The sequence below is a fragment of the Bubalus kerabau genome, chromosome 6, assembly GCF_029407905.1.
Source record: "Bubalus kerabau isolate K-KA32 ecotype Philippines breed swamp buffalo chromosome 6, PCC_UOA_SB_1v2, whole genome shotgun sequence".
In the NCBI taxonomy this organism is placed as follows: domain Eukaryota; kingdom Metazoa; phylum Chordata; class Mammalia; order Artiodactyla; family Bovidae; genus Bubalus; species Bubalus kerabau.
This window is the reverse complement of record NC_073629.1, coordinates 29,636,040-29,660,829: the sequence shown is the minus strand read 5'-3', so window position 1 is coordinate 29,660,829 and position 24,790 is coordinate 29,636,040. Positions and strand designations below refer to the sequence as shown.

At 38.2% G+C, this 24,790-nt stretch overlaps 1 protein-coding gene across 3 annotated transcripts in view; it reads right to left on the bottom strand.

Annotated features, from left to right (window-relative positions):
* Positions 1-24,790, bottom strand: part of DENND2C (DENN domain containing 2C) — a 94,556-nt gene that overhangs the window by 14,533 nt on the left and 55,233 nt on the right. For all 3 annotated transcript variants that reach the window (XM_055584655.1, XM_055584653.1, XM_055584654.1), the window contains exons 3-14: positions 24,220-24,356; positions 23,691-23,803; positions 22,740-22,910; positions 16,423-16,519; positions 12,224-12,268; positions 10,185-10,372; positions 7,029-7,138; positions 5,351-5,420; positions 4,753-4,830; positions 4,000-4,140; positions 3,385-3,533; positions 2,732-2,909 (exon numbers count right to left, since the gene is read on the bottom strand). In XM_055584655.1, coding sequence (XP_055440630.1) covers positions 2,732-2,909; positions 3,385-3,533; positions 4,000-4,140; positions 4,753-4,830; positions 5,351-5,420; positions 7,029-7,138; positions 10,185-10,372; positions 12,224-12,268; positions 16,423-16,519; positions 22,740-22,910; positions 23,691-23,803; positions 24,220-24,356 — 1,477 coding nt within the window. The remainder of the gene's footprint in view (positions 1-2,731; positions 2,910-3,384; positions 3,534-3,999; positions 4,141-4,752; positions 4,831-5,350; positions 5,421-7,028; positions 7,139-10,184; positions 10,373-12,223; positions 12,269-16,422; positions 16,520-22,739; positions 22,911-23,690; positions 23,804-24,219; positions 24,357-24,790) is intronic.

The window sequence follows — 24,790 nt, the reverse complement described above, 5'->3', positions numbered from 1 at the left end:
CCTTGACTAGATGGACCTTTGTTGGCAAAGTAATGTCTCTGCTTTTGAATATGCTATCTAGGTTGGACATAACTTTCCTTCCAAGGAGTAAGCGTCTTTTAATTTCATGGCTGCAGTCACCATCTGCAGTGATTTTGGAGCCCCAAGAAATAAACTCTGACACTGTTTCCACTGTTTCCCCATCTATTTCCCATGAAGTGATGGGACCTGATGCCATGATCTTCATTTTCTGAACGTTGAGCTTTAAGCCAACTTTTGCACTCTCCACTTTTACTTTCATCAAGAGGCTTTTTAGTTCCTCTTCACTTTCTGCCATAAGGGTGGTGTCATCTGCATATCTGAGGTTATTGATATTTCTCCCGCCAATCTTGATTCCAGATTGTGTTTCTTCCAGTCCAGCGTTTCTCATGATGTACTCTGCATGTAAGTTAAATAAGCAGGGTGACAATATACAGCCTTGACGTACTCCTTTTCCTATTTGGAACCAGTCTGTTGTTCAATGTCCAGTTCTAACTGTTGCTTCCTGACCTGCATATAGATTTCTCAAGAGGCAGGTCAGGTGATCTGGTATTCCCATCTCTTTCAGAATTTTCCACAGTTTATTGTGATCCACACAGTCAAAGGCTTTGTCATAGTCAATAAAGCAGAAATAGATGTTTTTCTGGAAATCTCTTGCTTTTTCCATGATCCAGCAGATGTTGGCAGTTTGATCTCTGGTTCCTCTGCCTTTTCTAAAATCATATCATTATGTTGTACATTTAAACTAACACAATGTTATATGTAAATCATTTCTCAATAAAATTGGAGGGGGGAGGTTAACCCATCAGTGTAATAAAGAAGAGTTTTTTCAGTAAGTGGTACTCGGATAGTAGGCTATCCATATTTAAAAAAATGAAATGATCCCTACCTCCTTTCTTTCTTTTTTGGTCATATCGCACAGCTTGTGAGATCTTAGTTCCCAACCAGGGACTGAACTGACGTCCTCAGCAGTGAAAGTGCTGAGTCCTAATCACTAGACTGCCAGGGAATTCTCCCTACCTCCTATTGTATACAAAAAAATAAAATAAAAAATCAATCCCCAGGCTTAAGAGCCAAAAATTAAAGGCATAATAATAAAGCTTCCAGGAACTAACAGAGGAGGCTATTTCCATGAAGCTAATATTAAGAAAAACTTAAGCAGTTCACACACACACACAAAAAAACACTAACCATTAAAAAAAAAAAAAAAGATTGACAGTTCTGGCCACATTAAAATTAAGAGCATTTCCATATTAAAAAAAAATCTTTCTGGAGAATGAAAAGCCAAACCACAAAGGAGTTCATATTCAGAGTATGAAAAGGCCTCTTACAAATCAATGAAAGTAATCAATTCAGCAGAAGGATAGCCTATGGATTTTACAAAAGATGACATTCAAATGGCTAATAAACATATAGAAAGATGCTCACCCTCAACCATAATCAAGGAATGCCAATAAAACCAAAATAAAATACAACTATCTGATAAGCTAAATTATATGAACTGATCACAGCAAGGGCTGACAAGGATATGGAGCAAGAGGAACTCTCATACACTGCTGGAGGAAGTTTAACTTGGCACAACTACTTTGGAAAAGCTTGACTATACTTACTAAAGTTGAAGATATGTTTTCTCTATGACCCAGCAATTCCATTTCCAAATATTTGCCCATAAAACTGCATGCACATATGTACCAAGGGTCATGAACAAGAATATTTATAGCAGCATTATTAATAATAACTCCAAACTGGAAACAACTCAAATGTCCATCAACTGTAGAATGGATGAGAAAATTGCACTACATTCACACAATGGATTACTATACACAATCAGAATGATCAAACTACTGTTAAACTCATCAACATGGGTGAATCTTAAAGATATAATGTTGCTTGAAAGAAGCCAGACTAAGAAAAAAAAAGAAAAGAAAAATATTGCTGTATGAATCCATTTATATCAGGCTTAAAACCAGGCAAAACTGAACTATATTGTCTAGGGATACATGCCCAGGATGTTAAGTTATAAAAAACAAGAAAATGAGCATCAAAATTCAAGATAATAGTTACCTTTTGCAAGGAGTGGGGAAGAGAACAGTGATTAGAGGAAAGCATGAGGGGGACTTCCCTGGCAGTCCAGCGGTCAAGATGCCAAGCTCCCAATGTAGGGGCAGAGGTTTGATCCCTGGTCAGGGAACTAAGACCCCACATGACACACAGTGTGGCCAAACAATAAATAAGAATAATTTTTAAAAAATTTTAAAACAAGAAAAAGAAGGCATGATGAGGACTTTGTTTCCATGGCTGTAATGTCTCTATTCTATTCCAGTGTTGGTTACCATTAGCATTCACTTTGTGATAATTAACTGAGCTATACATTTTGTTTGGGGCACTTATCTATATGTGTGTTATATTTGAAAGAATTTAAAAATTAACCCAGAGTAGTTTTTGTGCATGATTAAAAAAAAAAAAGACCTATTCTTCAGAATAACACAAGAATTAGCCCATGGTTCAATGCTATAAATAAGATATAACTTCAGATTCACGTGTACTATAGTATTTTTCTCATTTTAATAAGCAGATACAAAAATATGATAGCATAACAATAATAAGTACATATTATCATTAATTAATGACATATCCGTCACTGTTAAAAATCACTTGTTTTCATTTGCCAGTGCTGCGATCTTTTTCACAGGTACTAATTCTCCCATATTACCTCTTCAATGGGTAGGTCCTGGAGCTGTGGTAAGGAGCAAGACAGGATTCCAATAAGGAATGGAGTAGGTGAGCACACAATGTCAATCATAGATGCTGGCAGGACCGGGATGTAGGTATGCTGCCAGGTGAATGGATACAGTGTGGCAACCACTGCATGACCACATTTTGACAGGGTGCTAGCCAGAGGAGAAAGCAAACTGATATCACATAAACAGCAACATATGGTGGGCACGTCAGATATGACATTACAGCATTACAAACTGATGCCAGTGATCGCAGATTAACAATTCTGTGATTACTCATTAACATTCTATTTAAATTTTTAACTTAATTTTCTGAAAATCTTTAATCTCAATTCAGTTGTTTCCCACAATTTATATTGCTAAAAACTAGTGTATACTCAGAGAAGCAAGACCAATTTTTAACAAGTTTCAACAAAACACATTTTGAAGGTAAATTAATTGCAACCCTCAAAATAAACTGGTATAGCTAAACGCAAAATAGCTTTTGCATTATCCATGTCACTACAGTATTAAGTAATTGAGATCCTACCTAAATGTTTTTTGTTTTTTTTTTAATATGGCCAAATTCTAAAACACTAAGAACAAGTAAAACCCCAGTCTGATGTGACATATCTTACTTATTTCTCACCTTAGGCTGTTAGCGACAAAGATTACCCTCCGCTCCAAAAGGAGAGAGGCACAGACTCGAATGAGATGGCACACGCTCAGGCACTTAAAGAGACACTCAAAATCAACATGTTCCAGCCGTGAGTCCAGTGGTCGGCACAGTTCAATGGACTGAAATGCAAACACTTCAATCAGGGGAGCTGAGGTGGGAAAAGATCCCTAATGACAATACTAATGGACCCTGTCACTCTTTTACAGATTAAATTCAAGAGAGAGGGGCTGCTGCAGTTTGTGAAGCAGCCTACACTGATCTCAAGACTTAATACTTAATAGTTTCATGCCATAAATTTCTGGTGAAATCTTTTATCCCACCGGACAACATTTGTCATATTGAAACTGACCTCTTGCAGGTCAACTTATGAGTGGTTCAATCTACGAATAGTAGAGAAACCTCTGGTTCTTGGGGTCTAGGATCAACAATCTCACAGATGAACTGGATGTTTCTCTAGGGCTTCTGCGACTGAAACACACTCTGCGTAATTTATGAAAAGGAGAAAGGTTTCTATCACGTAAGGTCTACTAGCATAAGGACTGCGTTTTGGCAGCTAGCGAGTCTCCTCAAAATTAACTAACTTACCCCATCTCCAGCCCCAGGGAGGTAGCTCTTCACTGTGATGGTGCGTCCAGGAGCTGGGAAAGGAGCTTCCATGACACTTCGCATGAAGGGGTAAACCAAAGCTGGAGACATTTCTCTTCTTTTCTCTACTTCGTCTAGAATCTACATACACAAAACATGTCTTTTTTTTTTTTTAATTGAGGACTCAGTTCAAAAACATAAAAGAATCCTATTAAAGGAACTGAAAAACAGAAATCCTATTAAAGGAACTGCACAAACTTAAAAATAATACGATCACCAGATTTTAAGACAGATAAGCTTCTGCCACCTTTAATAAAAGTTCATTAAAGGCCTCATTTCTCTTGGAGGTATCTTTAAATCTCTAAGAAAAGTTACAAAAATAAATCAATTTAATTTTAGAAGGGAGCCCCTTTTTATATCACCAAGGAAGGGGCAAAGAAAGTAACACAATAATATCCTGCAGTTTGGTGCCTGGGAGAGACATGAGACAAGATAAACTTCAGGCAAAGTTCCGCTTTAAGCAGCAAGGTTTAGCAAACCCAAGTGAGGATTACAGGGCAACATCATGTGGTTTAGAGATCTAAGTTTAAGCCTTCAAACCTGTAGTTCGAATCTACTAAAGGAAAACCCTTTCTAAAGTAGAATGTTAAAAGTCTATGCCACTTAACATTGCCTAGTGAAGCCATCAGAAACAAAGATGTACTAAGAGCTCAGAAAGGACACCATCTTTCATAGCACCCATTCTCCACTCACCTTTGAAAAAAGGTTGAAGCAGCCTAGGCGACTGACCATGCAGTATACCTCAGGGAGTCGCTTTCCTTTGCCTTCTGGCTAAACAACAACAATAACAACAAAGCAAAAATTAAGTAGCACAAGTCTTTACTAATTTGGACTATTTATACCTCTTAATACTCCTTAGTATAGAGTAGGAACCAAAGGTCTCATTCTCAGTGAACATTGAAAGATGGAAAAATGCTAAAAAAAAAAAAGATGGTATGATTCATTCCAGCTTAATGAAGGCATCTAAGCAAGAAGAAAGTAACTCAGAGCTCCCTCGACTAGCTCATTGTACTCCATTCCTCAAACATAAGCAGACTGACTTCAGTTACAATGTCAGTGCTTTCATTATCTATTACAGACAAATAAAATAAATCCATACCCTTTCTATTCCAAAACACTCTGTGGCTAACCTCCACCCTGCTCTTACTGTTTAAAGCTAACATAGCTTCTTTGTAATATACAGATCATTGAGTAGCCCCCAGACTCATCTAGAAATTATGCTTCTGAAGTTCCTAGTCTGACTCTATTGTTTCTTGACCAAAGCTGCCTGGAACACAGGTCTGGGACTTACCAAGAGCTTCTTACAGTAACCAAACCACCGGCTCCCATCTTCACCAGTTAAGACAAAGGAGAAGGTTTCACTGAAAAAAACAGTCAATAGTTTGAGATTCAAACAACTACTTATGACATTCCTTGGAACAAGAAATTAAAAATTAGTGTCTAACAGCAGCAATTTTGTGATGTAAGAGGAAGCATCAATATTACATTTATTGCAAGTCATGTTCTTCCTGAGGGAAAATTCTCAAATTCTCAAAGGTGCAGCCCTTGAGAATATCTTGCTTTGTACTGGAGTGAGAGAACAGGTATGGGATGAGCTGCTGAAGCCACCACCTCCTTTCACTTTCTTATTTATCCGGTCCTTTTGTTGAATGCTCAGTTTAGCCAAACACATAGGTAAGCTAAAAAGGATTTTAATAAGCTATTCTTCCCTTCCAAATTCTTCTACTTAGTTTTGAGAGGTCATATGGAACAATGATAGGCAAAAGATTATATCCTTAATATATAAAAATTAATAGGAAAATTGATATCTCATTAGAAACATAGGCAAAAGATAAAATGCATAGGTAACTTACAAAATGAAGACCTAGAAAGGCCCAAGAAATAAATTCATTAACAATCAAAAGGAATTCAAATCTGAACAACATTATATATATACGTCTATATATGGACAAGAATAAAGATAGGAAGGGAACATCTCAAAACACAGTGATTATCTCTGAGTAAACCAGAATGCCAGTGATTTCTAATTTTTGCTTTTTATTTACTTCTCTGTATTTTCCATATATTTTAGAATGAACACACATAACTCTTGGGGAGAGGGAAGAGCCAACCATGGAGCAGCCAGGTCAATATGAAAGAAGCTGCCTATGTGGTCAGCAGTGCAACTGACAGCACAAAGCATCAGGATTGATGGCTCAGAGAGGACAGTGGTGATCAGGCTAAACTGGTTGTGAGAGGCAGCAGCTTAGTCTGGAGGCAACGCAGCGTGGAAGGGCACAGCCAGTTAGGCAACAGCTGAGGCTGTCTTCCAGCAGGTCATCAGCATGTGATATGGTTCACATAATCATGCTTTTCAGCCTAAATACATGACCAGTAATTCCAGTTTTGAAAGAAGCAGTCATCTATTTACAAGCAGGATATGAGATGATGATGTCTTATTAATTGAAAATAGTAATTTCCTCTAGATACTGGGAAGAAATTTCTTATTTCTTATATTTCTTATTCCTTAAATTTCTTATATTCCTTTCCAATATACTTACACCTTCCAAACTCCAGCCTCCTTTTTGTACAAGTTTGACAGGGGAACATACAATCTGGGCTATAGCTATTTCTAACAATTTGAGAGAGATACAAGATGCAGACACTGCCATGTTTTATTTTTGTTTTTGAGTTCTTAAGTTCAGTATTTTTTTCCTTTTATGTCCACTTGGTGGCATTTCTGATTGTATGTAAAGTGGAACTTCTTTTTCTGCAGAATTGGCAAATTGAAGAGACTCTCAAACTTGTTTTCCCATTAACACTGTGCTTTTCTTTTGGGAGCCCCACATAGGAAATGTCCTAATTCTGTTCCTTCCTTCCCTGCCACAGAGTACACATAGCTTCACTACTGGTTCTATCTGTTTTTCGAACATTCTGATTCTACTTTTGCAGTTTCAACAAACAGAAATCAGATAAAGTAGTCTATTTACCTCTTGAGTTCTGAGGTTGGCACCCAGTCCTTTGAATCAGGAAAACAAAATTTAGGGATAACTTTGAGCCTTTCTTCAGTGTCTCTGGATTGCTTAAAGCCATGATCACCCTGAAAAAAACAACACTGGAAGTGACTAATATTCTATGTAAGTGGAGTGCAGAAACAAAAAACTCAGCCTGTTCTCAGGAAAAGAGGTATCCAATAAGTTGAGGTAGAAACCCACTCCAGTACTCTTGCCTGGAAAATCCCATGGACAGAGGAGCCTGGTGGGCTGCAGTCCATGGGGTCACGAAGAGTCAGATGCAACTGAGAGACTTCACTTTTACTTTTCACTTTCATGCATTGGAGAAGGAAATGGCAACCCACTCCAGTGTTCTTGCCTGGAGAACCCCAGGGATGACGGAGCCTGGTGGGCTGCCGTCTACGGGGCTGCACAGAGTTGGACATGACTGAAGCGACCTAGTAGCAGCAGCAGCAGCAATCTTAGAGTGGTTTTGTGCAGTTTAATAAAACAGGAGGGCCAAGACTGTTAATCACTGAAATTTTCTAAGGAACAGTTTCCAAGTAAAAAGAATTCTGTTTTTATATAGAAAGGGTACTTGAGGAGATCCTATAATCTGATATGAGAGAAATTATTGAAAACAGTTTCTTATCTAGAGAAAGAATCTTAATTCAAGTATTCACGTACTAGTCAGAATATTTTTATGAATCATGGACTATGAAATAAATGAAAATCTATGTTATAATATAGTGATAGCAAAAACCTAGTCAGCTCAAGATACTCTGATCAATAATCCAAGATGTTTTGAAAAGTCAGATGACTGTTACTTAGAAAAAACAGTATTTTTAGAATCCACCCCACATATAATCATTTCCCTTAGCATATAATCTTTGTTACCTAATTATGGGTTTGTGACTTCCTGTAAAATTCTAGCATGGAAGACCCTTTTGTGCAAGTTTGGTATTGTACTTTAGAGAACAGTCTAAATTTAGTTAAATCAAAAGACATTTAAAAATTAGTACAAAAATAAGCAGATAAGTCTAATTACCATATTGCCTTCATGTAACTAATGTCAATGACCTACCTTTTAATTTCTAAAACAAAACAGGGTTTTTGATTTTGTATTCAAAGGCATGCTTCCTCAGGCATGAGGATCTTGGGGATAAGTGTGGACATTCACAGGTGCTCAGGGACCCTGGCTCACAATCTGGTGCACAACTGACCCACCAGCTGCGGGGTTTCCCCTCGGGCCAGGCGCAGGACTCAAACCCTGTGTCCTGACTAGGGTAGGGAAGCTGAGCCGGGGTAACTCCCTTACCATGAGCCCACCACTCCAACCCACAGCAGCTGGGCAAGCCTCAAGGGGCTGTAACCTCCACACAGGCACATGCTCAGTACTTGGACTGGGGGTATGAAAAGGCTTGCACCTCTAGACCACCCATTGAATAGGAGTAGCAATGTCCAGGGCAGGGCATTAAGACACTGCATTAAGGCATTAAGCAAGACCATGCGTTGCTTAAGACACTGCGGGGTTAATGCTTGCCACAGAGGGTGGCAGCAGCCAGTGAGTGAGGCTGGAAAGGCGGAAGCCTGACAGGACCTGGGGAACCAAGAAGTAGGAGTGAGGACACCTAGAGAACCCATTTTGGGGAGGAAGCAGGTGAGACCATGCATGAAGCCAGGCTTTAAGACTCTGGCACACGCCCCACTGTCTCATCAGACCTTACTCCTCGCTTACAAAACACAAATTCAAATATAAATTGAGAGTTGCCTGTGGAGCAGGGCCCTTCTAGGAGACAGAGGCCTTTTGTGACTACACTGGTCACATACCCATGAAGTCGGTCCTGCTCCTCACTCAGCTTCAGCCAATTCATGCCACTTAGGATTGTGGGCTGAGTGCTGGCGGTCTTTCTAGTTTCTCAGGAAAAAGCCGAAATACAGATTTCTATGTGAAATTTGACTTTTAAACAAAAAACTGACAACAAAAACTTTATTATTATTTTATTACTATATTACAGCAACCCCCCAAAAATATGTCTGTGGGCTTAATAAGCTCAGAGGCCATCAGTTTGTAAGCCCTGATGTAATGATCATGTTCTTTATTTTTACAGTCACAAAGCTCAGAGCCACATTTAGGGTCTACTTTGTAAGCTCTGTGAGGGCAGGGACCAAGAAGATCTATTTTAGTCGTGTTCTCCACATGTAATCTTGGCAAATAGGAGGTATTTATGAAATACTGATGCAATTAATGAATGAATGTTTTTGTGGAAAAGGCAGAGTAAAGTAAATAATACTGTTAATAATAGTAACCATTTATCACGTGCTTACTATGTGCCAGAAACTGCATTAAGCATGTTATATACATTATCTCATTAAATCCTCACTAATACGGGATAACATTATATTGTGCTGCTATATGCTAGACACTGTTCTAAGTGCCTTATATTAATTATTATATAATGAGCTCATTTAATCCTCACGACATGGGATAGACACTGTTATGATTACCCCTCCTTCACCAATGAAGAAAACAAGACGCAGACCAGTTTAACTGCTCTAAGTCACAGAGTTAATAAGTGGCAATTGCATAGTTGGTTCACAGTCCGTGCTCTGAACTGCTACCTTACTCTGCCACATTTATCATTCCCCTCATTAAAAATGGGGCTTCCCTGGTAGCTTAGAGGGTAAAGAATCTGCCTGCAATGCAGGAGACCTGAGTTCAATCCCTGGGTCGGGAAGATCCCCTGGAGGAGGGCATGGCAACGCACTTCAGTATTCTTGCCTGGAGAATTCCATGGACAAAGGAGCCTGGTGGGCTACAATCTGTGGGGTCAGAGTCACACATGACTGAGCAACTTTCACTCACTCACTCACTCTCATTAAGAAGGAGAAAATTGAGGCTTTGTAACTTGCTAAAGGTCACTTAGTAAGTAGTAGAGCAAAAAATAAAAACCCAACTTGAATATTGAGTTTTATTCCCCCTTGGTTGCAGCTCACGCCTGACACAAGATATCATCAGATCCATGTCCTACAAGAAGTATAGAGTTAGTAAAAGCTGATGGAGACAACAGTAAACAAGAGGAGAGGGATAAATACACAGAGACACAGGAATGCCATCCATTCCTAGATGCCTCATGGTCTCTGTGCACCTACCTTGCTAGGGAATTGTTGTATGACCTGGGGAACGTAGCTTGCTTCTGACGGCTTCTTCTGTAGAGACACCACCACAAAAAGTTCAAAGAGCTGCTGCTCCTGTAATTCAATCAGATCCCGCTCTAAAGTCTGGTAGTGCGGATTCCTCTTGGAAGACTGCTGCAGTTGTGCTACACGCTTGTGGTGACCTACGATGAGACCATGGAGCATTGTCTTCCTTTGTAGCCCTATCTTCCCTCTAGCACCCAGAGGTCACGACCCATGCGGGGCTAACCTGCATTCAGTCGTTGTTAATGAATGTGGACTAACGAACGTCTGCACCCAGACGTGCTTGTTAGGGCTATGACACGTGGAGGACAAGTGCAGATTCTCATAGGCACCTGGGGGCTCTGCAGTGGGACTGATGTTCTGTGTCCCAACTGATACCTAGGCATGTCCCAACACATACTCTGTGTTATCCCATCTTTCATGGCATGACACCAGTAAAAGCACTGGCCAGACCACAGATGCCACTGCTGAGACCATGAACTCATAGGTGGGGGAAAAGATCTGATAAAATAATTGAGTCCTATAGAAGGTAAGTACATAAAGAGACAATTTTTATAAAATTAAAACAAAACTATCCTCACATGAAACAAACTGTTGTTTTCCCTTCTCTCTTTGGCATGTATTATGAATGATGGACATATACTTATATCAATAAATGGTGCTAAACACAAGAGGAAAAGATATTCATCAGCAGATTGTTTCTCAAAAGAAAGAATTTCTAGAAGCATACTATTTATACAGTGTGAGCAATCCCACTCAAAAGTGGATAACATTTATCCTTTATTCTCATCGCTCTAAATTCTGGATAATTTGGGATAGTCTCCACTAGGGGGGACGCAGTACTTGCAGAAGAAATAATCTAAGCATCCCAGAGATTTGCTTATGTGTCATTCTAAGCCAATGACTGAAAGACTCACCCTCTAATTGTTTTGCTTTTCTTTCGAGATGTGATGCATTCTGCCCCAAAGAAGTTATGATGTGGATCAAAATATTAAGAACACTTAAAAAAGTGCTCTAGGCAAGCCTTCTTACTCCAAAGGGCTTAGCTCATATCAAGAAAATTTTAGGGCCTGATTCTCAGTAGCGACAGCACTAAGTTAGTCATCTTTACACATCCAAGTTGAACTTGATGATGACTTAGGTTTCACCTTAAATCAGGCTACTGAATCAAACACCTGAAGCAACTGAGGCTACTTGTAGGAGCACATGATTATTAATCATAAAGTCAGAATATCAGACTTAGAACTGCCCTGTTTTTGGCTTTGATAATTCACGTCTCCTACTTTTTCCATGCCTCAGTTAAACAGAAACAAAATAATTTGCTGTGAAAATCCATTAGATGCAGGATACAGAGCCTTTGAGTACTCGAACAAGTACCACCAAAAATGCATGGTGTAGTTTATACTCTAACAGAAAGTAAATGGCACAGTAATTTAGAATATAAATGCCTACGAATAAGAAACAGATCAGTGTTGCCTATCTCAATGTCAGAGGTAGCTAAGACACTTAATGAATTACACTTGACTGACTATGAAAAAATCAGATATTTTTGTCTCAGAGGATGACTCACATGCTCTGTTTTGGTTGCTGGGAAATGGCTGCATATGTGTCTGAACACGCAGCTCTGCCACTCCCCTCAGAACATTCCATCTTAAGAACTATATAGGTTTGCCTCACACCACCATAGGAGATTTTTTAAACTTTTTATTTTGTATTGGGGGATAGCTGATTAATGTTATGATAGTTAACAGCAAAGGGACTCAGCCATATACATGTATCCATTCTCAATTATGGGAGATTTTGAATGCTGTCACAATATCTGACAGTGTATTGTTTAGTTCCCTAAATCTCAACAGGATCTTATAATGAAGAAATCACCAACAAAGTGAAACTTGGTGTAGAAAACATATGCTTCATCACAAAGGTAGGTGCGACTCCACCTATAACCAGGATCATCACGCGAAAGGGAGCAGCCCCACTGACTCACTCACTCTTTGGTAGATACTCGGCATCACTTTCGTACCCACCGGGTTCACCTGAAAAGAAAGAATTTCCATTTGTATTGTCCAACAACAGCAGGAGGAACATGAGGAAGAGAATAATGGAAAAGTTCCATAGACCTGGGGATTTAAGAGCAAGGAATAATAAAGAGGCTGAAACTTTCTCCAAACCACTTAGCTGTATCAAGGCTCAGAGAAGAAACTACTCCATTCCATCTTCTTCCCACACCCACTTCCCTCCTTAATTCCCCTCACCCCTAAATCTAGACTTTAACAGCAGTCCAAACTAGCTGCAGGAAGTCTTGGTTAGAGTAGATTCTATTTCTACATTCATAGAATGTAGACATATTTGTCTTTTGATTCCCAAATAAGGTATCACAGGTAGAAGCATCAACCTGGCTAATCAGAAGTCTCAACGTGGAACAAACTATGAGTTTAGATTAACAAGAAAATGTGAAGTTAAGAAAGATTACCAAATGAGTTTATGAAGTAACATTCTACCTCTTTTAAGATGCTTCTAAGCCACCTTGAAGGCCAAACTGAACTGAACTTTACTCTGAATTCTTACAGTACTCAGATGGCTTTGAACTGCTCTTATTTTCCACAATTGGATTTTAAGTATTTTGGGGCTAAGGGGCTTTGCTTTCAGAAGGGAATATTCTGTACAATACTAGGTGTATTGTCAATTTATAAAACAACAACAACAAAGCAACCAAAAGATAAAACATTGTAAACAAGTGAATGAAAAATTTCTAAATTAAATCTAAAAAGTTAGAGCAAAATTTTAAAATGTAAAGAAAGGGGAAAAGTTTTAAGTATCAGGAAAAACGAGGACTAGGAGTCGTGATTGTATAAAAATGTAAAATTTCTAATCTAACAAAAAATCATTAGTAAATTCAAAAGGCAAATAACCTGGGAAAATATTTGTAGTATACATTGTAGACACCAGGCTGTCTTCTTAATATTCAAATAGCTGTCATAAATGAATATGGAAAAACAGCACAACAAAAGATGAATAAAGGGTAGGAATAGGCAATTTATAGAAAAAGACTGATAAATCTTGATAAACATAACTGTCCTAATTCATAATTAAAGAAATGTAAACTAAGACAATAAATAAGATGTACTTTTCAACCATGATACTGGTAAAAAATAAAAATCTCTAATAAAACACAGTATTAACTAAGATAATGAGGAAACTATCATTTTCAAAAGTTGTTCATAGAAATGTAAGCTGTTAGAATCTATTTATGAGACAATTCGGTTAGCAGTTATAAAAATATTAATTTATGTGTTCTTTAAAGTATGTGTGCTTTGATTAAGTCCACTGCTAAGAACTCATTCTATAGATGTATTCTAACCAATATACAAAATTATATATAAGTAAAAAGTGTACATCACAGCATTGTTTGAAGAGAACAAAACCTATATCTCTTTATAAACCTTAACTATCCACAGATTAAATAAAACGTTAGAAACAGCTAAATAAATTCTTTTACATTTATACAAAAAAATGCAGTACAGATATGTGGATCTCTGTATGTTGATACTGAAAGAACTCCAAAGTATATTAATTATACTTTTTTTTAAAAAAAGCAAGACATAGTATAAAGCTATTTGGGGGAAAAAAACATTTGCATGTACATAAAATTTTCTGGGAGTAGTAGCAGGAAGTTCTGGAAACATTGGCTTTTCATTTTATCTTATTCTATATTACTGTAATGTCTTGCTGTGTTCATTTTAGTTTTGTAATAAGGAAGAAGAGAAGATAAAAAAATGCTGTCTCTCCATAAGACATGCGTGAAAAGTACACAAGAAATGTTACAGAAAAGGTAGCTATCTAAATATTGTGTACTATCTAGGTTTTATAACTTCAAACTACCTACAATGGCACAAAGTATACTGGGGCTCTATCCTATTGATCAATAAGTAAGAATAAACACTGTGAGCTACTGAACCCTATCTATATCCTTGGCACCAGGCACCTCTTGGGAGCCTGTGAGGTGTCTGGGAAAAAAAGAAAAGAAAAGAAGGAGAAAATGGGAAGGGAGGAAAGGTAATTTAACTGGCAAAGACCTTACAAAAGATCATTTATATGGCTTTAACATATTCACCTCTGGGTTTTGATGACCTGCATTCCAAGACATGGAATGAAGGTTAAGGGGTTTATAAGCCAATATTGAGAATCCGTAAGGATCAAAAAAGTACTATGTTGTCCCTTTTTGATAAGTGACTTCAACACACAAAACTGTACTTTTGAAGAAGGGCAGTAAATCATTTTGTGATACTTGAGAATTGAGAGTTAGGAAATGTTTAGGTTGGAATAGATTCACTAAAACCTAGCATGTACTGGCAGAGTAGGTAAATAAAATTATCTGGTTCTACGAGGCATTGTTGATACACAGACAAAAGCTTAAGGAGGAAAACAAAAACCTGAGAACTGTGACTACTGAGCCAGGAGTCCTCAAGCATGAGAGAAATTTCTCCTGTCCACTGAAGAAGTTGGCCAGAGACTGGGTAAATGCACATTTCCTTTGAGCCATGCAAAAGAAAATAAACTTGTAGGGACTCCTCCTTTCGTGTGTATATGTTACAAGTTGGCAGTTTATGCTGTTGATTTTTTGTTCTTTTCAATAAATACAGTGAAAAAAAGGATTTGACTCTTCAAAAACTTTTCTTAGAGTCAAATTTACTAAAATCTTTCTAATCTATAAAGCATACAAATAAAATAACAGATCAGTGATAATGTACCTAGAGTAGCATATCTGGTGAATATACTTATCAACAGACTGCTGTTAATCTGGGAAAATTGATAATCTTTTCTAAGAATTTGTCCTGGTTCCAGTGTCTTGATATTTCATATAATTTGCAATTTTAATTTATTTCCTAATCTATAAAATAATAATATTTGCTACATACAGTTATTTAGAAAAGACAATCATAATGTATCTGAAAGGATCCAGCAGAATATCTGGCATTACTTTTCATCTTCTGTATCTCTTTTTGAATTACACAAATAAAAAGCATTTGACTATATCTTTACTGGATATATGAAAACATCTAGAGAGGAGATAGTCAAACTGCCAAAAATCAAGACTTATGAGAAAAACTGAGTAATTGTTGGTGATAAAGAAGAATAAGACTTTGTGGTGTCATGTTTCTTGATTCAAATCGATGCTTCCTTTTCTCACTCAGCTTCTTACTCTGTAAAATTAGGATAGTCCCTCACCTCCCAGTGTGGTCATATGTTATACACTAGATAAAGTACATAAAGAAACTATTACTTCATTCAATTAAGTAGTAGCTATTATTATTAATAATAACCAGAAGTATTTCTATAAAGACTAAAATGTTTTAATAATTGCTTCTGAAAATATGAAAATTCACATTTTAAATGGTGACAGAATGATTTTAATTACCACAAAGAAGAAAGAGCTTTGAATTGTTGAATGCAGGAGTTTATTTTCATATAGTTCAATCGTAGAATGAGGAATAGATTTTTAATGGAAATTAAGAAATTTCTGTCTTTGGAAGTCTTTGCAAAAATATGAAACATTCTTCTCTGGTATGATTTGGCTGTTGTTTCTCACTTATGAATCTCATATATAAAAATTGCTAACTTCTACATATTCTGTGCCAGACAAGCAAGTTTGTTGTAAAGAAAAGTCTAATAGTTCATCATGAGTGCTGAAAGGTTCTCAGTCAAGACAGTCTAAGTTTTATCTAGGCATCTGAAGGACAAAACTACTGAACTTATTGGATGACTGTAGGTTGAATACCACATACCTTCAGTATATATATATACTTAATATTTTCATTTCTCCACTGAATGAGTCTACACTGACAAAAGACTATAAATCAAAGGACTCCAAAATAAGGATGAAATCTGTCTATGAAAAATCATTCTCATTGGCTTATAACTATTTTTAAATTTATTTACTTATTCATCCAGTAGCTATTACTTGGCCAAGTCAGACATGACTTAGTGAGTGAACATCAAAAACCAGAACTAAATAAAAGGGATTTGAGGAAGAACAAGAAATAATCCTAAATTTAGGCTAAAGAAGTTTTATGTTTAAGTGGGAGAGACAGGAAAGTAAACCAAAAATTACAATTCACATCAACCATTAAATTATATAATGATCTGCCTAACATATGCAATAGCTATGAACAGCTGTAACAATTCTTACCTTTAGAGGGAGGTGCATCTTTTCCAGTGTAAGGGTGTAACTTTACCCTTTTCTTCCCTCTCTTAGACTCAAATATATCGTCTATTTTTAATACAAACTGAAAAAAAGACCAGAAAAGTACAAGTTAAAACAAACACCAACAAGTTTTGCGGCTTGATAATATTAACTTATTAGTGATTCTCATTCAGAGAAAGATCCATTTTAAAAATAAAGCCTTTACATTTTTCAATTTTGAATTTAAAATTATCTTTAGTAAGATGACATGCTATTCTAATACAAAATCCATTTAATATGGGTAAGATAAGTGCGAAAGGATATTTCCTTTCTAGAGGAATTCAGCACAGGCTCCTAGAGAGATTGCTTGTCATTCCATGTCACAACATGCAGGAAATCTGGCTACAGCACTCTCTGTATTGACCAAGCCTCACCAATGGGCTCAAGTTTTTGCATGCCCAGAGTAAGAAGCGAGACATTTACTCATTTGGAAGGCAGGGTGAGGAGCAGTTATTTTTGCTCCCATGAACTTTTGCAAAAAGAGGATAATCACACTTAGAAACTTTTAGTCAAAAGAAATACTCTTTTTACTACCAAGAACACTAATATCACAATTTATTTTAGAAACATGTCATAAAAGTAGGAGATTCTCAAATAGGCCTAAATACAAAAACCATGTTCCATTTAACATGCATTATTCATTACAATTCTTGCTTTGCTTCTGGGAAGTATATTTAAAAGAGAGCAAGAGAGAGATACAGACTGGACTGGGCTTAAAAAGGAGGAAAGATCAACAGCTACTTTTAAAAGGAGAAACTGACTAGGTTTTCTATGTATATTTTTCTTTTTTCTTAAAATTCCAAGTTTTTTCTTAACTATTAATCTTGATTTAACATATTTAGTGGCCAGAATTAACAACTGTTAGGAGCATTATATTAATGTAAAATGATAACCAACAAAGTTGCTTGAGAAAAATGCTTTTTTCCTTTGTCTTTGTCTCTCTAGCAATCCTGGCAATCCATAAGCAGTGAGTCAGTCCACTGCAAGAAAAATAACATGTGAGAAACATGTGTTTTAAATACACAGATTATTCCCACATTTTTGGATGAGTTTATTCTTTTAAAGATTTTTCTTTAATGATATTTGTAGCTGTAATTCAAATGAAAAGTCACCCATATTCTTAACCCATTATAAACAAATATGAGGATCCAGACATATAAAGTTATTGTTAGGGGTTATAGGAAAGATGTTTGAGAGTAAACATGCATTTTGGGTACAGAAGGACCAAAAATAGTAAAAATATTCATGTACATTTGAGAAGTATACTCAAAAGTACACTGAAATGTTATAAAGGAAAGGGAACTATCTATTCCAGAAATATGAGCTAAAGTAATAAAATTAAAATTTTGATTGTGAGCTAGGAAGAGGAGCCTATGATTGCCTTCTAGCTATAGAAAATACTGTAGAATATTTTTCCTAAGAATGATGGAAACCATATTTCTATGTACACACTAGAGACAAACAACATAAAACATTAGGAAATCTACTCTAGCAAACAATCCTACACAGATTTCCACAGTAGAGAAAGAAAGGAAGGGTGGGGATGAAGCATATGGACTAGATCAGTTATCTTCAAACTATGAAACCAGTTTCCCTTCCAGGGAGAGCTCTAGTCATCAAAGAGGAAATAAGCAAAAACTGCTTTCCTCATGGAATGTTGTTCCCAAAGATAGTCCAAAACCAAAATTTGTATTGCAAATGGAATATCCTACAGGGGTTTAATCCAACGAGGCTTACGAACAGAAATGCTAACAGTTTGTTCCTGCCTGACAATCAAGAATTCCCAAAACCATTCTGTCTTCCTTACTTCTCAAAAAAACCTTTGGGAAAATATTAGAACAGGAAAATTTGAATCATCTCACCTATAATCAGAAAGAGAGCAAGCTTTGAGTACTCAAGGGATCCACAATACATAAACACTGAGGGATGAAATCAAAAGCACTGCAAATTTCCTCGGGGCTCATCGAACTCCACAATTCACAATTTCTAAATACTTGCTAATGTTATTCCAAGAACCATATCTTAATATAATTTCTTATGTGTCTGTGTTCTAGCTCCTGTGAACATAGGATCTGTTCTGTTGTGCCAGCATGATTTATCAAAGAGAACTATGCAGAATGCCTGGCAATTCTTTTTTTTTTTTTTTTTGGAAGTATAGCTGATTTACTTGTGGGCTTCCCTGGTAGCTCAGCTGGTAAAGAATCCGCCTGCAATGCAGGAGACCTGGGTTAAATCCCTGGGTTGGGAAGATGCCCTGAAGAAGGGAACGGATACCCACTCCAGTATTCTGGCTTGGAGAATTCCGTGGACTGTATAGCCCATGGGGTCGCAAAGAGTCAGACAGGACTGAGCAACTTTCACTTTCATAGCTGATTTACAATAATGTGTTGCTGCTGCTAAGTCACATCAGTCGTGTCCGACTCTGTGCAACCCCATAGACGGCAGCCCACCAGGCTCCCCTGTCCCTGGGATTCTCCAGGCAAGAACACTGGAGTGGGTTGCCATTTCCTTCTCCAGTGCATGAAAGTGAAAAGTGAAAGTGAAGTCGCTCAGTCGACTTCATATTGTGTTAGTTCCTAGTGAATAATAAAGTGATTCAGTTATACATTATATATACATTGTTGTTGTTGCTTAGTCATTAAGCCTTGTTGACTCTTTGTGATCCCATGGACTGTAGCCCATCAGGCTCCTCTGTCCACAGGATCCAGGCAAGAATACTGGAGTGGGTTGCCATTTGCACCTCCAGGGGATCATCCCGACCCAGGGATCAAACCCACGTCTCCTGCATTGGCAGGTAGATTCTTCATCACTGAGCCACCTGGGAAGCCCTATATATTATGTATATCCTGGCAATTCTTTAAACCTCTGATTTTTAAGTAGTCCTCACCATACACAGGAGAATAAACACCTGAAAAAATTTTTTTCCAGAGAGATCAGTTTAATATTTTTTAAAAAACTCTGTGTCTTTAACACTTCACATGTTAAAGAGAGAAGGGCAGGAAGTGGATCAGAAGAATTAAAGTAACTGTGGAAAAAGTATTTCCCAAGGAACCAATCAGCAGTTACTAAACCAAGAAACAGCTATCACTTTTGTTTAAAGTTAAAATCAGATACAAAAATCATGGGCTAAATGAATACCTACAACTGAGATGGGGTTAAGAGAATAAATACTATTTAAAAGATTTCATTTCTTCATTTCAGCATCAGTTCAGTTGCTCAGTCGTGTCCGACTCTTTGCGACCCCATGAATTGCAGCACACCAGGCCTCTCTGTCCATCACCAACTCCCGGAGTTCACTCAAACTCAGGTCCATCGAGTCGGTGATGCCATCTAGCCATCTCATCCTCTGTCGGCCCCTTCTCCTCCTGCCCCCAATCCCTCCCAGCATCAGAGTCTTTTCCAATGAGTCAACTCTTCTCATGAGGTGGCCAAAGTACTCGAATTTCAGCTTTAGCATCACTCCTTCCAAAGAACACCCAGGACTGATCTCCTTTAGAATGGACTGGTTGGATCTCCTTGCAGTCCAAGATAGTAATTCTGAAAACATTCTGAATTACAGAAGAACAGAGTAACATAAAGAGTTTTTAAATATTATCATGTCTCTTAAAAATATTATGTATTACAAATAACCCAACTTTCTTCATTTTGGTTCAATGGCTCTCATCAAGATGATTTACACACTTACTTCCTTTTCTCCTTTGAGAGAGAAGTCATTTTTTCAGTATAATTGGCAAAAATTTATATTTCTAAGAGTAAAATTTCTTTTTTCCTTCCTGTGAATGGAAATTTTTGGCATATACTTTGTCATTACTGAAAATTTATAAACTCAGGCACAAAGCTGAGTTAACTTTGGCTATTACACAAATGAGCGAGAATCACTGAAGCCAGCCTAATAGAAGGCTCTTTTACATGAGATTCGAGTGCTTCCTTCACATGGGCAGCTGATTTTAATGAGAACTAAGGTAACTGGAACGGAGAAGGCAATGTCACTCCAGTACTCTTCTCTGGAGAATCCCAGGGACGGGGGAGCCTGGTGGGCTGCCGTCTATGGGGTCGCACAGAGTCGGACACTACTGAAGTGACTTAGCAGCAGCAGCAGCAAGGTAACTGGAAAAGGTCAGTTTTCATTCCAATCCCAAAGAAAGGCAGTGCCAAAGAATGTTCAAACTACCATACAATTGTACTCATTTCACATGCTAGCAAGTTTATGCTCAAAATCCTTGAAGGTAGGCTTCAGCAGTACATGACCTGAGAACTTCTAGATATACAAGCTGGGTTTCAAAGAAGCAGAGGAATGAACCAGAAATCAAATTGTCAACATTCATTGGATCATGGAGAAACCAAGGGAGTTCTAGAAAAATGTATACTTCTGCTTCATTGACTACACGAAAGCCTTTGGCTGTGTGGATCACAACAAACTGTGGAAAATTCTTCAAGAGATGGAAATACCAGACCACCTTATCTGTCTCCTGAGAAACCCGTATGCAGGTCAAGAAGCAACAGTTAGAACCTCACATGGAACAACTGGTTCAAAACTGGGAAAGTACAACAAGGCTGTAAACTGTCACCCTGCTTATTTAACTTATATGCAGAGTGCTGTGTGCTGTGCTTGGTCGCTCAGTTGTGTCTGACTCTTTGCGACCCTATGGACTGTAGCCCACCAGGCTCCTCTGTCCATGGGGATTCTCCAGGCAAGAATACTGGAGTGGGTTTCTATGCTCTCCTCCAGGGGATCTTCCCAACCCAGGAATTGAACCCAGGTCTCCTGCATTGCAGGTGGATTCTTTTACCATTTGAGCCACCAAGGAAGCCCAAGAATACTGGAGTGGGTAGCCTATCCCTTCTCCAGGGGATTTGCCCAACCCAGGAATCGAACTGGGGTCACTGCATTCCAAGTGGATTCTTTACCAGCTGAATTGCTAGGGAAGCCTACATGCAGAGTATGTCATGTGAAATACCAGGCTGAATGAGTAACAAGCTGGAATCAAGTTTGCTGGGAGAAATATCAACAACCCCAGATATGCAGATGATACCACTCTAATGGCAAAAAGTGAAGAGGAACTAAAAAGCCTCATGATGAGGGTGAAAGAAGAGAGTGAAAAAGCTGGCTTAAAACTCAACATTTAAAAAACTAAGAACATGGCATCCCGTTCCATCACTTCATAGCAAATAGAAGAGGGAAAAGTGGAAGCAGTGACAGATTTTATTTTCTTGGGCTCCAAAATCATTGCAGAAGGTGACTGCAGCCATGAAATTCAAAGGCGCTTGCTCCTCAGAGGATAAGCTGACAAACCTAGACAGTGTATTAAAAAGCAGAAACATCACTTTGCTCACAAAGATCCATATAGTCAAAGCTGTGGCTTTTTCAGTAGTCATGTATGGATGTGAGTGTTGGACCATAAAGAAGCTGAGCGACAAAGAATTGATGCTTTCAAACTGTGGTGCTGGAGAAGACTCTTCAGAGTCCCTTGGACAGCAAGGAGATCCAACCAGTCAATCCTAAAGGAAATCAGTCCTGAATATTCTTTGGAAGGACTGATACTGAAGCTGAAGCTCCAATACATTGGCCACCTGATGTGAAGAGCTGCCTCACTGGAAAAGACCCCAAAGCTGGGAAGGATTGAAAGCAAAAGGAGCAGGGGGTGCAGGGGATGAGATGGTTAGATGGCATCACTGACTCAATGGACATGAATCTGAGCAAACTCCAGGAGATAGTGGAGGACAGAGGAGCCCAGCATGCTGTAGTCCATGGGGTCGCAGAGTCAGAGATGACTAAGCGACTGAACAACAACAAAGATAACCAAAATGAAGCCCTCTAAGGGCCTCCCTGGGGGCTCATATGGTAAAGAGTCTGCCTGAAATGCAGGAAAGGAGAGTTCGATCCCTGGGTTGATCAGATCCCTTGGAGAAGGGAATGGCAACCCACTCCAGTATTCTTGCCTGGAGAATTCCACTGACAGTGGAGCCTGGCAGCTACAGTCCATGGGGTCACAAGAGTAGGACATGACTGAATGACTTTTACTCACTCACTCACCTAAAATCAATTTCACAAATCCACACACATACACACAAAAACCTTGGCAAAAGCCATTCATGCATTTTTCTTGCATGAGTAAAACTTAAAACTTAAGGCTGCTTTCCAAATCTTCTAATTCCAGTAGGTCAGTTTTATCCTGCTATTCATTTCAGTCTAAAGTTTATTTATTCTCATTTGTGGAAATGCTGAAATAAGAGTCAAAGAATGAAAATACTGGAGTTCTTACCCTTGGAAGATTTTTCCTTTTCCTGTTTGCAACTTCTCCAGCTCGGAAAAGCTTCCATTCTGTTAACGTGACTGGCAAGGTAGTATCTTTTGTGAGCTTTGACCGTATATAAGCTTGTGAGCTCTTCAGTTCCATAGTCTTCCGGTGAAGGAAATGAGGTTTGGGAGGAAGCTAAAAAAGAAGAGGTATTGGTAAGGGTAAGATCATCTAGGTGATGCCTATGTTCTCAAAGTCAAAGCTATTCTCTCCCAAATATTTATCTTTCCTTTAAAATCATCTCAAATGAGGATTCTGCCTGCAATGTAGGAGACCCGGGTTCAATTCCTGGGTGGGGAAGATCCCTGGGGAAGGAAATGGCAACCCACTCCAGTATTCTTGCCTGGAGAATCCCATGGACAGAGGAGCCTGGCAGGCTACAGTCCATAGGGTCACAAGAGTCGAACACGACTTAGTGACTAAACCACAACTACCACCACCTCCAAGTGAGGATACCATACTTTCTTTTTCACTGTAAAGAAATTTCTCAGGATTCTAATCCAAAGTTCTTCTACAACAATGTAATTGAATTTGCAGAGAACAACAGCTCAGAGTCCTCATTAGCTCAAGGCAGTCTTTGCTTTTGTGGGTGGTGAGTGCTTTCAGGGACCAGACAGGTAATTTAGGCCATAGGTGATGCAAACCTACTACGGAGCTATGGTAACTAGAGTGAACTGAAAGGTTTATGGCTTGTCCAGAGGTGTTTACATTCAAGTTTTCTGAAGTGCTAAAAAGCAAACAAAACCCCTCCCCAAAACCAAATTTAGTTTTGTGCTGCCCCCTCAAAACAAAGAACAACAAACCCATATTTCAGTGCCTCTCTTCAGTTTCGGCCCTAATTAAACCATTTTAACCTTTTTTTGTAGGGATCATAAATAAGATTCTAATGTTTTTATATTAATTCTCTGGTTATACCTTGGGTGTTCTGAAAGCACTTTTAGGGGGTGGGAGCTTCCATGCTGAAGGGGATCTCCACAGGGGCAAAGGCTGCACTGGAATGTCTTCATATGGATTTTCTTTGGTAGGATCTTGAAAAAAAAAAAAGGAAAATGAAGAAGTTTAGAGGAACATAATTACATGAGGACAAAGTGACTACATGTAAAAGGAAAAGAAAAAACTTACTGGTTCAGTTCTCTACTCTACACTGCTTTAGGGATATAGGTCTTAAAATCAGTGGTACTTTACACTTACAAACCACTCAGGCATCTAACCAATCTAAAAGAATTTGCAAGATACCACACTGCAAAAGTCTACTTCTGAACTGAAGAGTCCACTAAACTAGATGTTAGAGAATAAAGGAATTTATATAACAAAGGTTTCAGTACTAAAAAGGAAAATCTAGAGTAAGACATGCTTGATTGTAAAAGAAAATATCACACTCTATTTAAGGGCTGCCCCAACTACATACTCATTAAATTGAATTGCAGAGTTTGTGAACACCTACATATGATATCCTCATAGATATTGTCCTCAGACTGTGTGTAATAAAGTGCTGAGCCAGAATTTCTTCCAAGTTCTTCATGAATCTTCCGTGAGTTCCGATTTCGAAAGTGCTGAATGTCCTCAAACTCAAAGGATTTCCTTAAGAAAGGAGATATACTTTAAGGTTGTATCTTTTAAAACTATGGCATGACAGAAATTAATAAGTAAAGGACTTGTGTGAATAATTACAAAGATGTTTTTATCATATACCTAAAAGTAATAAATTAGGCTGGAGCCTTATATGAACCATGAGAAAACTGAAGGTTTCTAGCCAATTGCATGGGCTTCCCAGGTGGTGCCACTGGTAAAGAACACATCTGCTGATGCAGGAGACAAGAGACCTGGGTTCAATCCCTGGGTCTGGAATATCCCTTGGAGGAAGGCATGGCAACCCACTCCAGTATTCTTGCTTCAAGAATCCCATGGACAGAGGAGCCTGGCTGGCTACAGTCCATGGGGTTGCAAAGAGACAGACATGACTGAAGCAACAACTTACCATGCACACAGCCAATTACATTCATGTTCTTCTTTGG